This window comes from Spodoptera frugiperda, chromosome 4 (genome assembly GCF_023101765.2).
Source record: "Spodoptera frugiperda isolate SF20-4 chromosome 4, AGI-APGP_CSIRO_Sfru_2.0, whole genome shotgun sequence".
Classification (NCBI taxonomy): Eukaryota; Metazoa; Arthropoda; class Insecta; order Lepidoptera; family Noctuidae; genus Spodoptera; species Spodoptera frugiperda.
This window is the reverse complement of record NC_064215.1, coordinates 930,219-946,163: the sequence shown is the minus strand read 5'-3', so window position 1 is coordinate 946,163 and position 15,945 is coordinate 930,219. Positions and strand designations below refer to the sequence as shown.

Here is a 15,945-nt window from a genome sequence, read left to right as displayed (position 1 = left end):
TTTACGACTGTGTGCATAATATTTTGAACGATTTTATTGTGTCATGTAATTATATTTGGGATTTGTTGCATTGTTTTTATTTAGAAAATGAAATTGTATTATTTCAGAACAAAAATCTTTAAAATTCTTTTTCTTTTTCTTTTTAAAACTAGGATTTGTTTCTGTATCGTGTGTGTGTTTACAATCATACAAGTTTATATACACATACCATCCAGACCCGAAGCAACAATTTGTGGATCACACAAAGAGTTGCTCCGCGCAAACCGCGCAGTCTTTAAAAGCTTGATACAACAAATATAATAATTTATTTTACCGCCGTACTCAGAGTAATTTAATGGTTACGTAACCCAGTCCTTAGCAATTGTTTCGAAACAAATTCGCTACTGAGGAATTTAAGTAACCTTTAAGTGACTCTAAGTACTGCAGTTTGTGACTTGTGGGTGGAAACCAATAATAATTTGGGGTCGATTCTGATTAACAAAATAAATACATTTTCATTTTATCTTATCGGCAATACTCGTGCACCGTTCAATATATCTTCACCAGTTTTTGTAACTTCCATTTCATCTGCCACAAGTATTTCGTCCATAACAGCATTATACGTGTATTTGATACGAAGGACCAAGTTGTGGCTGTCGGTACATTGTCAACAAGACTGTCTTTTATCGGAAACTTTCCTTGATAAAGTATAACTTTATTACATTTTGTCTTTCGACGAATCTTCGCGAAGTTTTGTCGGTCAGTTTCCTCATTCGGTGAAGTGCTCATTGTGTCGTGAGATGAGTGAAGACAGCCAAACTTGGATGGACATACAATGACGCAAGAATTGCTTTATTAAGCCACCCTTTTATTTATGTTTCGGAGATTTTGTATACATTTACCCGCTTTCATATCACAACTGTATCGATCATAGCAAGATATGTATGATTTTGATTATATTATGATACAAGCCGGTATATGGACAGACGGATCACCTGATGGTAGGCAATCACCGCCGCTCACGGACACCAGAAGTGTTACAAGGGCGTTGCCGGCCTTTTGGGAGTTTGGAATTAAAGGGTTGTTGGGGAATCGGGGATTGAGAAGATTAGAAATTTTATAATATTTTCGTCTTACTCATATAATGTAAGTATGTTCAAAAATGCTCGATTAATCTCAATTCACAACTGGGAATCATGAGGAATTTGCATAGCCATCGCGTCGGTATGTTAATACTAAGTATTTAGGCATTAGGAGTGGGAGATTGTTGTTTGCACGGTACCTATAAAATGTAGTAAATTGTGACATCACACGATACCGTCTTTAAAGTATTTTAAGAGTAAGAAAAAAAAAATACGTTTAGATACATATTTTTCTTTGTATAAATAAATAGGTTACCAGTCAATTATTTTTGAATATTATTGCTCACTCCTTTGGAGGATATGGGTCGTGAAGATATTTGATATAAAACCTTCACAAATACAGATAGCGCTGATTCCGCCGAGAATTTATAAATGTTTATGGCGCTCGTAATGCGTGTTATTACTGCCCTTAAGTAGGGTCACCAGAAATGATGTAGGTTGAGGGAATTGTCCTCGTAAAATGAGTTTTTTTCTCTCACAAAATCGACTAAGAGTAACTTAAAATGGAGACGGCTCTATGATTGCATGGTCTATACTTCTTTTCATTTAAGTTGTCATTTGTCACAATGTAGACCTAAGTGAGAAAATTGCGTTTGATATCGTGCCTTATGAAGAAGAAGTCAAACGAGTAAAATCCTAATGAAACGAAACTAAATCGAAGATATAAATCGCATAAAGTGTTTAAAACGTTCTAAATTATCATAACTTATAATCACGGCAATGGAAAAAAAACAATTTATAACACTCTACGAAAATAGTGATGATATAAATTGTTATTTATTTTCCCTGAACCAACACTACATAAAATAAATTAAAGGCAACAGCTACCTCGCTGAAAAAATACCTTCATTCATCGTTATTTACACAAATTTCATTTATATTTTATTAAATATATCCTACCCTTAAACAAAAAAGATTGTACGTGATAAATAATACTTTTCCTTCCGAACATAATAATCTATTCCATAAATCCGAAACTCTATCTTAAAACATGGCTGCCCTAGCGAATAGCGAAAGAGCTTAAAGAGTAGCTGTATAAAATAAAATGCATTTTATTTGTGCAGGTTAGGGTCTATTTTGCTTTGCTCCTTGAGTTTATTTAGGTGAAAAATGGGCGAGGTTTGCGGCAGACGATAGATCCGACGGTTTGTAAAGGATATCAGTGATGTGTATAAGTTTATCTTTATGGGATGATTTGATCGCAAGGATCCACGCTGACCCGGTTACCGAGGCTACCAAAATAACACAGTGGATTTGTAAGAAGAAAATATCATATTTAAGAAGGGTTCGTTCATAATTCGAAGGTTAGACTATAAATGGGCTACCTTAGGTTACCTTAAGGAAGATAAGATGACGAATCTTTTATTCTGAATGGATATACCCTTGTTGTGTTTAAGTTCTATTTATTTTTGATAAGGTTAGTTTGATAAGGAAATTAAAATTAGATATTTCACAAGAACTTATAGACGAACTAAATCGAACAATTTTAATGTGTAAAAGTTAGTCTTGGTAAACGTAAAAGTTAAAGAAGGAGTTTGCAAAAGTGTTCTTTACACATACTATTTTATGTATGTCTATCATTACATCGTCAACAAGTAAGTATGGTAAATTTTTTCCAAGCAGGAGTTGGAACAGGGTGGTCTTTAGTTAGCAAGAGACTGGCACTCTCTCTCGTCGCACCCAGGGCGGGAGAAGTTATACGATGTATATTTCCATAAGAAAAAAATTGACTGGTGGTGAACTCTTAAGGGTTATTGAAGATATTGCCAAAATACTCGTACCTAGCATCCATGGGGTCAATTTGTCGGCGGATCCTTTTCGCAAAATAAATTATTCTTTATCCTCAACGGACCAAAGTTCCTCGTTGGCGCTGGCCCTTACTTAACCAGATAAAACGTTTGTAAGTTATCATAATAAGTTTTTTACATTACAAGTATTAAGTGAAAGCTTTTACCAGATTTTTCGTGAGCTATTTAACTGATTCGAGTAAACCATTATCTTCGCGTCGTGATTTTATTTTTAAAGAGTTGTATTTTTGTTAGCTTAGTGCTTTAAGAATCACGATAAATTGTTGAGCCAGGTTTTTGTGTTTCTTTTTGTTCTCATAATTGATAAATGTGATAATGTTATCTTGTTTATCTTTTTGTACAGATAACCTAGTTATAATTTATAGGTCAAAGTTTTTTTTGATAGTTGAAGCATTGATTAAATCTGTGTAAATTGGTGTTGCATTATATTTGTTCGCTGGGTTTTATAGGTTTTATGAAAAAGTTCTCAGCAGTAACAAGGAGTCTTGAATTGTGCCCAGTGTATGGCAATAGGCTCAATCCCTATTACAGTGGACTTATAACACAAAATAAAGGTGAAAAGTGGGTGTATATTAGTATATTATAGAGGCATTACGTGCCATAATGTGCACCTCTGCCTACCCCTTTGGGAATAAAAGGCGTGACGTTGCTCTAAAAACCAGAGGATGTATGTCAACAAATAAATAAATAAATGTTTGTACGTGGTACTTACCTAATCTTAAATTTTTAGTAAAGAACACTTGGTATATGGTGGCACTCGTCGTCTTCCTATATCGTAACCTGAAACAAAACATAATGCTTCAATTATTTTATTACATTACAACGGTAGCTCTATTAGGAGTTATAAGTTTGTTGCTAGCCTTTACGGGGGAAGTAAGAGAGGGATTTAAAGTAGAAAATGAAGGTTTTTTTCATCTATATCTCTTCTAGAACCAGAACCATGTATGGCGCGGTGTGCCTCAAAAAGCTATTAGATCACCACAGATTGGGTTCAGTAGGGCTAATGTCCTATATGTATACCTGATACCCGACAATCCGCGGCTCAGGTCAGAAGAGCAGTAGTACCTATGTACTACGACGTTCCTATGAACGGATTAGTTTTAGTCAGTAATGGTAAAAGTCTGACACTATCTCTCGCCTTACCTAAGACAGGAGATGTAATCGGACCATTTTTCTCCATAAAAAAGGATACCTATACTGGAGTTTGTTGACACGGCCACAATAGGGCTGCCTCTAAACTTTTTACGACCGCCCCACAAGATAAGCCGGTATTTTTCCGTCTAACACTAAAACTGCGACAATTTTGTAGGACACCACTACACCATCTGTGAACAGTGGTGAAGTACCACCAGTTTGCAATAACTTGGTACCACCATGTTTTTAGAATCTGAGACTGTTCTGTGGTTGTTCGACTAATTTTGAAATAACAGCACCAATAGCAAGAGTCGCCGGTTTGAATCCCACACAAAATTACTTTTTTGTGACCCAGAAATTGTTGTTTGGGGATTTTAGAGGCAATTGGGTCTCACTCCGGTCCAGCAGGCCCACACGTGCCGAAGCATGGCTCCCCTAGACTTAGAATGTATGTTTGTGTATGTCAAAAAATTGGTTGAAATTTGGTACAGAAATAGGTTTTTGTTTTAATAAGAGGAAAACCATCGTGCGTGTCACCTGATGGTAAGCTTATGGTCTGGAACAACACATGGGGTAATTTTTATCCCGAGAACGTGAGTCACTGGCTTAAGTTAATACTACATATACCTGTATGTAATTCTACATTAGCTCAGCCCTTCGAGTGACGTCACTGAAGGTCACGACCATCCATCAGGTCCTTCATTAGCCAGTGGACCGCACCGCCCAGTGAATTACCACAATGATAGATTAACATCCAGACTTATGTGCTTAAGTGAGTAACTGTACATACGCGGGTTATGATTCTTTTACGTGACGTGCTAACGCTGCTTGTTGACACCTGAGGAGTTACAAATGCGTTGCCGGCCTTTCGGGAGTAAGGGACTTTTTAAATTGATTAGAAAATATAGGTTAATGCGATAAAAACTCCAGTTTGACATCAAATGCAAAAAACAAAGAGAAAATAATCAATCAAACACAACTCAAATAGGTATATGTATAATCAATTCTGTGGCATATCTTCAGCAGCTAAACCTTTCTAAAATGCGCCTCTGAACACTAATTTGTAGACAAAACAAAGACGAAATGAATGGCCCAATGAAATCCATGTCGTGTGCTACATAATTACACCAACAGGTACAATAACTAGCGCCCGGCTCTGCCTGTAAACTACGCACCGATACACAGCCAACCACAGACCTTGACCGTGGAGCCTCGTTTACATTGGGCGAGTTACTTGCCACAATCACTGGAATAAGTATTTATAGCGTTTTCGTATAAAAATTGAAATAAATGTTTTCACTTTGACAGCTCCACAAATTAATTGACGCATTAAACATGTATTTTATCTCGACTGTTTTACGCTTTCAGTGCTCCAAACGTCAATTTTAGTTTTTATAGGGGGGAAAATTATTAAAATTTGAAATGACTTTTCTCGCCTTGGGCGAGGCGAGAGGGAGAGTTAGACTCTTACTGACTAAAAGCCACCCCGTTCCTACACCTGCTTTTCGAGCTGGAGCCCCGGTAACCCACTAGGTACTCCGCAGCTCCGGATACTCCAAACGTCACTTAAACCTTATTTCTATCTAGGAATGCTAATCGCAATAAATTCCATTTAGCCTATTATTCTAATGCAGACAGACGAATTTACTTTGTTCTTTATAATAATGTCAGTGTAAATATTGTAACTTTAGTTTGTTCATTTATTAAATCGAGATTCTCTATTAAATTACCATGCGTAATATTTGTTCTCAAACATAAAATTGAATATGAACCAAAATGGAAACGAAATAAACATATTTCGACTAAGTATTTAATTCTGAATTAATTTAATTTTAATCCTAAGATTAAAGCAACAGAAAAATATTATATTATACGTTCAAATAAACGTAGTTAATGAAAGAACGAAATTAATTACGGTCAGAAATTATTCCGCGACATAATTTCATGAAATCTAATTAAAGCGAAACCAAGTTAAATAGAGAGAATGATATTGAAATGAAAAACATCTTCAATTTTCTCTGTAAATCTTTCATAATGACGTGAAAATATTCGAGTGAGTGTAATTTCTGTTCACAATTTGTGATATGTTATGTATGTCTTTATCTTTATCTTTGTCTTTATATAATTATTTTAAAGAAAGGATAAGCAATTAGATATTTACTCAGCAGTATCTGTAATACAATACCCTTAGTACAAGTTTGCTTTACGTTGAATAAAAACGAAACAAGAGCATTTTCGGCACTCTGATTAGTTGGTTCATTCACGCCGACCAATCAAACCGCCGAACGAACAGTAATATGTATTACGATTTACGCGTTTGATTTATTATTTTGACGCATATTTGCTACATTATTATTCCATAATAATGTAGTTATTCAAACCATTGGCGCAATTAATGAATGCCAGCTGAAGCCACATTCATTCATGTTGACATTTTTTTATAATTTTATTATTTTAAAGCCGGTCATGTTAATGTTTGGTACATTTATTGATTGTCAAGTGTTGTACTAACGAAATTAATGGATACTTTTAGTTAGATAATAGTATATGTGTAAGAATACTAGAATTACAATGTAAAGTACTAATAGCACTTACACCATCAACAATATCAATAAGCTAATCGAACCTAGAATGCTGATACAATCACATTTTATTTAACTGCCACACCAGAGGCATTTCATAAGCCATAGCCGGCGAATTATTAAAATTTTGTTTGATCTCGAAACATCGTTCAACCGAAACATAAATATTTAAACAAGAAAAAGGAAAAGTATGTTTAACAGAGAGGGATAGAAGAAAAAATATTTTTCTTAATTCTTTGATGTTGTCAGGTGAGCGATGTTTATTTATGTTCTTAAATTGTCTATGAAAGAGATTTCTCAGTTCATTTCTGAGAAGAATATTTTGTTGGCTTAATCATGTTTGAGTAGCTTTGAGATTTGTTTCAGAATTTATTAAATTGTTAAGAATTATCTTGTGTGATATGGAAGAAATAATTAGACGGCACGTTTGTTTTGTCTGTCAGCTCGTAATGGAGTATTGTTACTTTTTTGCACAGTTTAAGAGGATTAACTCTGTGATGTTTGATTCTTATCCGAGTTTTATTGCACACAAAATGGAATGTAAATTGATTGGAAGTAGTGAAAGTAGTGGAAATCACTCCCCAATCCTTAAATTCCTGACCAAAAGGCTGGAAACACACTTGAAACGCCTCTTATGTTTCGGATGTCCATGGGCGGTTTATCTCATATTTTTTTTTATGAATGAATAGCTGTCTAGGTAATCTGTGCTCTGGATCTGACTTATCAAAGATTCTTCTTGGTTCTTTTATAAGAACATAAATCTAAACTAATTGTTATGTTTTTCAACTTACTCATCGAACTGTTTTCAAGCCATGTGAGAGGCTCATATTCATGAGTAGAGTTACGCGAGTAAGCCGAAAAACATAATAATTAATTTAGTATGTCTCACGAAAGTTATAACAGAAAACTACACTCTACAACCACCTTATAAACATACGTAGCTTTATTTAACCCATTTGAAAAAATGCGAAGTTTTATTCTCCCTTTCTGTAGGTGTCCAGTAGAACAGTAGAGCAGCAAGTTGATACTAAACGAAGCACAAATAGCCTAGTAGCTTCCATTGCATATTGATTTCTGTGGTAAAGATTGCGTGGTCAGCGCAACTGTTAACACCAAGCCATACATTATTCATACATTATGTAGGTTGTAGCCTTTTTTCAACAATAAATAGCTACTATTTCCCTCTTTCCCTCCTCTCTGCTGTCATCAAGGAAAAGGTTGGTAGTATGTGGGCTATGTTATAGGCTTAATAGTGGGTCTCGTGGTACAATTTGGGAAGGTTTTCCATTAGTTTGGTGTATAGTCATCAGTGTTCTTTCCAAGGTTCCGCTCAAACATTGTATAGGCATGTTAATGATTGGACCTAACTTCTAGTGTTGTTAAGTCGTTTTAAATGCTGTTGTTGTTGGTTTTGAACTTTATCTATCTATGGCAAAACCAGTTGCCGTGGATATATAGGTTTATGATATGTAAGAGTTGTTTATCTATTCGAAAACAATAAGTAAACACATTGATAAGAGTAACGATGGAGTTTCTTGCTCATTCTTCTGCATTTGAAGCAACACTTTGGAACGAGCACCTAGCTTCGCTGACAGACAGTCTAACGAACAATTAAATTTGGACGTTTCAAAAGTGCCTAATTTACGACTAATTGAAATAAATGCTTTGACTTTGACTTAGAAAGAGAAGCATATACTACATTATAAAATGGACGAACAGCAGATTTTGAACTTCAGACCCTGTATTATTAGGCAATCATATCTGAGACAGACGACCGGATTATTCCCAGTATAAAAAAAAAACAATTTTAACAAAAAAAAAACCGACTTCAAAAAATAAATATTCCAAAACAAATTAATATGCACTAAAAAGTAAAAGAAATAATTGCGTATTTTTAAACAACTTAATAGATCAACTAACTTTACTAACTCATCACACACATTATAATGTAAGTAGGTACAATTATTGTTATTTCTGGAGTCGGTGTCAGCCAACTAAGATAGGTTTGTTATTTACCTATTATCACAACAAAACATTACAGTTTTACACCAATTATAAGTAGGTAGTTAACCACCACTCCGCCCGTGCCGTGCCCGTGCCGTGCTAGTTGTTGGCGTTTCCTGGGCTGACACCGACTCCAAAAATAACAATAATTGTACCTACTTACATTATAATGTGTGTGATGAGTTAGTAAAGTTAGTTGATCTATTAAGTTGTTGAAAAATACGCAATTATTTCTTTTACTTTTTAGTGCATATTAATGTGTTTTGGAATATTTATTTTTTGAAGTCGGTTTTTTTTTTGTTAAAATTGTTTTTTATTTCTTGATTTTTAGTGAATAACTTATTTGAGTATGGGTCGACCTATTAAACGCGCTGCTCATATGAGACAGCGCCATTTAAATGAATAATATTAATATCTATCCATATTGACGCATAATTACATTATTTTCAAATGTATATTAACCTGATACCCTTACTTATGATCTGCTGAGCCGACAGCTAACAGTAACCTGTTCATAAGCTACATACCTACATAGTCAGTTGTCAAACACACAAACAGATTAGATACCCACATAGGTATACAGTCATGTAACTCAGACAGCACATCAAGCTACCCATCATTCTATACCAGATATGCTACCATCTGTCCTAATTTTTATGGCTACTGAGAAAGATAAGCTAGTATGCATCACTTCAAGGTAAACGCAGAGCTCATTCTGCTTATTTTTAAGGAGTTCCCTGGATTATCTTCCACATTTATGCTCAGACTTTAAAAGCAATTATATAGAACCACACTGCCATCGTACTCTTTCAAACACAAAAATAATTTCTCAAAACGGACTATAACTGCCAGAGATATGCATTTGTCAAACACAAACAGATTAGGTACCTACATACACATGTAAATCAGACAGCACATCAAGCTACCCCTCATTCTATACCAGATATGCTACTATCTGTCCTGAATTTTATGGTTACTGAGAAAGATTAGCTAATATACATCACTTAAACTCAAACGCAGAGCACATTCTGTTCATTTTTGAGGAGTTCCCTGGATTATCTTCCACATTTATGGTCAGACTTTAAAAAAAATTACATGGGACCACACTGACATCGTACTCTTTCAAATACAAAAAGAATTTCTCAAATCGGTCTATAACTGCCGGAGATATCGATTAACATACATAAAAAAAAAAAAATACGGTCGAATTGAGAACCTCCTCCTTTTTTTGAAGTCGGTTAAAAAGTACGCAAAGACATTGTGAAACTTTAATGAAAATGTACATTTAACAAGAACATAAGAAGCATCTAGCCAGCTTACAGGCTGCTAAGTATGACAAATACCTTTCAGTCTTACTTACTTTATTCTATAGCTTAAGAAATTAACGTGACAAAAGAAAATGAAGTTAATATACTTTATTATAGAGTTGAAACTCGTAAAGAGGACTCATTCTTTGGTGTTTAATGGATATTTTTATTATAAGCTCAGTTCTGAGAAGGTGAGAGCTATGCAATAAAACCCAAGATATTCCAGCTTTATGCCATATTTTATTTTAAGAATCATATCTTATGTCTGTTATGATTTCCTTTAAATTTTTCTTAAATAATTTGACTTTCATGCATGCTGTATATTAACTAAAAATCACGGCCTACTCAGTCGGCTATGCGAAGTCGCCGTGTCAGCGCACGCTGCTCATGATGAACAGCATCTGAGTCGAAACTAGTAGAGCATTCATTGCCCTTCTAATTTACGTAGATACGTACGGTGGTAGACCAGAATGCGAACTGAAGTTTAGCCGAAAAACTTCACTCCCGATTCGTATATATAGAACATTTTATACTTACCCGAAACATACTTAGTAGGTACACAGTGAACGTTTCTAAAGCCGTTGTAAGCATTCTTTGACACGGCATTATAATCCTGGCCTTTTGTTTGAGGCACAAAGGGCTTCATTTGACGGCTGTGCAGACACGTGGCGCCGCTATCGCAATTAGACAAAGCATCCCAAAAGAGGTGTCCACCTCTACCTTTGTGAGACTCTTTGCTCACAATACTGTACTGCCTAAGACTAGGTGCTTCATAATACCATTAATGGCTCTAGAATGCGACTGTAAGAATTTTTATTAAAGATAATCGTAGGAAAAATGTACTATGTGCTTAAGTATTAATTAATTTCAACATATAATCTTGTTGATTATGTTAAAAAAAATCAACATTGCCTCCAAAAGCCATATTTGTATCCAGAAAACAAATTCGCAGAAGCACGAGGAAAAATATGAAGCCAACAAGGAAATATTTGCATCCCTACTTAGTTTCACATTTTACCTTTTCGGTATCGAATACAAAACAGGTAAGTAAGCCCATCCGGGGAATATTATACTAGGTATATAATAAGTAATAGCAAATACGACCAAGTGCGAGTCAGACTCGAGTACTAATGGTTCCATAACATTCCAAAAAATTGTATTGTGAATCTGATTGAAAAAGAGTCCTATGAATAATATATAATATATAAGGAATCCTATGGAGTTCCTTGCTTGTTCTTCTCTATAGGAATCTACACTTTGGAACGAGCAAACAGCTTCACTAGAGGACTGACCGACAGGCAGACGTTATTAATATTATTATATTTGCTTTGACGTTCAAAAGTGCCTTCCTGGTCTATTTGAAATAAATGATTTTGACTTTTGACTTTTAATCCTTAATTTATTCAATCGAGCAATAAACGGTAGTAGCAATAACTTTATTATATGGAAGCCCGACATTAATTATTTATTTTGTTTTACTTTTAGTATTTATTTATTGCACTAACTACTATTACAGATATACCCGAATACGATAGACGGTTTACTTTTATAACGGCAACAGAAATACCTACATATTCTGTCGACTGGTCTGGTGACAGATAGACAGACAGACGGACGGACGGACGGACAGCGGAGTAATAAGGGTTCACGTTTTTACCATCTGGGTGCGGGACCGTAAAAATGGACCATTTCATTGAGTACAATATTAAATTGTAAGTAATAGATAAGTCGGTGAGGATTCCTGATTTATTACCAAGGAATTAATGTTGGTTTCTCGTCAGACAGGCTGTGTAGTAGGGATGTATGAGATATTGTAGTCGTATATAATCCTTAGGTGCTTGATGGTCACCTGTGGATTATACTTGAACACCCTCTCCTTCTCAGATCTCTTAAAAAACAAATCTGGGAAATATGGCTCGTCACTTCAATCATTTTATTCTTAAGCTTTACCTTCCCTGGACAAATAAAACAAAACCTAAATTAGTAGTTTTAGCTACACTAACGAACAGCAATTGATTTTTACAACGTATGCACATACAAATATAGATCTTAATATTATTTGAATTATGTATATTTTGTATATTCATCTAATAAATAAAGCAAACGCTATATTATGTACAATTCAAATTAAAGTTTTAATATCGAAAAATATTATAAACGAAAGGGAAGCAATGAAAACTCTACGGGAATTAACTAAAGTTATTAATCTTCTCCCATTGGGGGAGGGCAGGGTGTGGAGGTCTAATGACACAGTTTCCGATTGGCGGACCAATTACTAAGGGTCGCATAGGGATGACATTTGTAGTTACATTTGGACGACATTTCGACTCCAGCAATTTATACTATGCTAACTCAAAAAGCGTACTTTATAGTAGAGGCGTTTAAAGGGAAAAACGTGATAACTTTTACATTAATTAAGATACTTTTTTGAAATTTGGTATGCTTAATATTTAATTTATTCATTGTAATATCTCATATTTATATTTCCTTAATTATTTCTATTTTTTGATTTAGCGCAAGTTAGCCGTATATAAACGTAATTCATAAAAAAAATGTTACATCTTATACACGTCTAACTTATGTTAGCGTAGTGTAGTACGGGAGGTCGTATCATGCATGATCAATCATTTGATGCATATTTCAATATTTTTATAAAGAACATGTACTTACTTACAAAAAGAATAGTCAACGTATCATTAATAAACTAATTAATACGTTAGCACGTGCATAAGTATTTACTATGTAAAAGTCGCTAAGTAGTTCATTTTACAAACGAACAAGTATACACACGATTTTTACGCACTAATCTACGCTAACTATGAGTTAGTGCAGTGTTGCACGGACTTTGACCAAAGCGATCCCCGCGCACACTCCGCTAATAATAGTTGGCGTAATATAAATCGAGTGATTTAAAAAAGTACCTTCTCCCATAAGCGTTTTATAAGATTTGTAACTTTCTTATTTTTGACACAGTTCTTCTCGATTTTTTTATGACGTATATAAACACACATTACTAAGGGTCGCATAGGGATGACATTTGTAGTTACATTTGGACGACATTTTATAATAATATGGAGTTCATTATGATAGGTTCTCGTTAGAGCCATATATCTTCAGGGCATCAGAACAAATATACTCGAAACCGATTGGTTATGCAACCGAGTGTACACCTAAACATAATAAGTTAGAGCTCTTACACACGAGCAGCACGTTGCCAACGGCAGAGGTCGGTGCGACGGCTGCCGTCGACATCTCAACTGCAACGATGCTACAGCTGCAAGCTGTCGACGCTACAACTGCAAGTGTCGCTGTGGGTCGACAGCTGCCATCGATGCGTCAACGGTAGCCGCCGACTCACGTTGACGGCTGCAGTTACCTCTGCCGTTATCAACATGCCATTCGTATGTAAGAGCTCTAATTATGTTCTCGTCATCAGCAAAAATAGACACAGCTAATGAACCCAAACTTGATATGTTTACTAGTCCAAGATCCCATCACCTTTCAATTGCATCATCAAACCACGTCGATGGTACCATAATATTGCATGCACATCTAATTAATATTAGAAGTGTGAGTAATTCTGATTCTTAGATTTGATGACAGTTCATACATGTTGATTTAGTAAAACCATGTTAAAAATCTCGAATTTAAATAACGTTCAAGTAGAAAGGAATGCATTTTTAATCGACGTAATTAAGATATACATTTTGCAGACGCTATTAAAATATCTTGATGATACCTACTCGTAATGTGCCTTCGCTTCGCTTCTGATACCCAGAAATATGGCGGTAATGGTAAAAAAGGTCCTCAAATTAAACATTTATGGGAGGAACGCAAAAAATGTGCATAAACTCAAGTTTTAATTCAATTAAGTAAATTGAAATTCTGGTTTGTTTGACTTGCCGACTAATGGCGTTTTAGAGCTAATGACTGAAGTGAACGAGCTTTCCTTTTGATTCCTTTCTATATGAAATGAATTAGTATACGAATTTAATCTTGGGATTACATTCAGGATTTTTTTAATTCTTGGAATTGACATGGAGTTTGTATTTGTACCCGTGTGTAGTAATGGCTGTCCGAGGAAAATATATTTTACTAGCCGAGCTAGACGTAATAGAGCTTTCTTTTATATCCCAGATATTTGTATCCCAGAATTAATAAAGAATTTTATTTAACTACATATTAAGGTTTCGTTGTAAATATGAAGAAACGAGACAGGTTCAGTCAACATTCAGGTGATGACAGAAGATGACATACGCCGCACACAGTACTAGAGTTTAAAACAGTACCAAACTTTATGCTACAATCCGTATTAGGATGAACCTCCAGCGTGGGAATAATTAGTGTGTGTCATATGAACGCTGAAGTTTCTATAACCCCATTTTCAATAACTCTTTTCTTTACATTGTTGTCGATTTTTTTTTAATTGAAATCATGAACAAGGTGTGTGTTCTGTATTAATTTGTTGATCGAGGGGGAGGTAGTGTTCATTAAGTAGGGCTTGAGCGAGCGATCGATCACCGATCACCGGCCATCGGGGATTTGTTCACAATTCAATATTGTTCCCTTGTAATTACATCGACATTAATCCGTGATATCGTGACACACTGCTGTGAAGTTTACATATTATTATTCTAGCATTCACTACCTTTAGATAATCGCTTGCGTTATCTGCTCGTTGGCCACCATATTCCGTAAAATATAATCTATCTATCTTTATTAATTATTATGTTATCGGCTTACTCACGTATTTGTTTGACGAGAAACTCGAGTCGTCAGTAGCAGCGCCACAATCGCCGCGTCGTGTGTCGCGGAAGGCTGCATCATGAATATGAGCCTCTTGCATGGCTTGAAACTAGTCGAGTTCCTCGTCAAACAAATACATGAGTAAGCCGATAACATAATAATTAATTTAGTATGTCTCACGAAAGTTACAATAAAACTATCTATCTTTATCATACATCATCACATCAACAGCCTATAAATGGGCCAATCCCCGTGCGTGCGGCGCGTCGCTTTCCGCGCGCGCCTTAAAGAGCTATCAGACCACCACAGATGGGGCCCAGTAGGGCTGATGCCTGATCTGGAGCTGCGGACTACCTAGTGGATTTACCGGGACTCCGGCTCGAAAGGCTGGAGCAAGAACGGGGTGGTTTTTAGTCAGTAAGAGTCTGACACTCCCTCTCGCAAGTCAGGAGAAGGCTTGGGATGATTTTCCCCCACAAAAAAAGAACCACTGAACAAGTAGTGCGCCGAATGTAATCGGATTATTTTAGTGGAGGCATTTTGTTTGTAAAATTTTAAGCTTAAAACCCTGTTACAGCCTCGTTTTTAAGTACATTGTAGGCACACACGTTATTTTGTACTTTTATAAAATACTCTTAACGATAAATGGTTGAACTATTAATATTAAATACTTTAATTTCTCTGTAAGTGTGGGAGCACCTTTACTCACGTAATGTTTTGACGAGGAACACTACTTACCATCAGGTGGAATTGTAGTCAAGCATTAGTTTATATCGAATAAAAAAAAATTTGTTCTTTCATATTAATTTGGAACTTATTACCGTAAAGTAAAGATAGACTTCTTTAAAACAAATATTAGGTTGGTTTGTATACCTTAATTACACATTAGTATTATAAACAAAACTAGGATTTTCTTAATTGTTACCCACGTACAAAAAAATTGAGAATATTTGAAAGAATATTGTTAAATACATTACTTAAGTATTATGTTTGTTAATCAATCATGTCCGAACGGCTAGACAGATTGAGACGAAAATTCGCAGATTGTATAATATGAAGTAAAGGGTGACCCAACAAGATAAAGCAAGATTTAAATTTTAAATTAAAACGCAGATATTTTTAAAAAAATCGTGAAAGCTTTATAATATCTTAAAGTAGAGAGTATGAGGTTATCTATGTAACAATACATCGGGCAGATTGCTGCCTCTGGTTTGCTGAAACATACGCGATCTTTCAATGAAAT

The 15,945-nt window shown here is 35.2% G+C and overlaps 1 protein-coding gene across 4 annotated transcripts in view; it reads right to left on the bottom strand.

The window, feature by feature from the left end:
- The window catches only part of LOC118272556 (uncharacterized), a 216,507-nt gene that overhangs the window by 96,941 nt on the left and 103,621 nt on the right, over positions 1–15,945 (bottom strand). For all 4 annotated transcript variants that reach the window (XM_050693329.1, XM_050693331.1, XM_050693330.1 and 1 more), the window contains exon 4: positions 3,642–3,709. In XM_050693329.1, the coding sequence (XP_050549286.1) occupies positions 3,642–3,709 (68 nt within the window). The remainder of the gene's footprint in view (positions 1–3,641; positions 3,710–15,945) is intronic.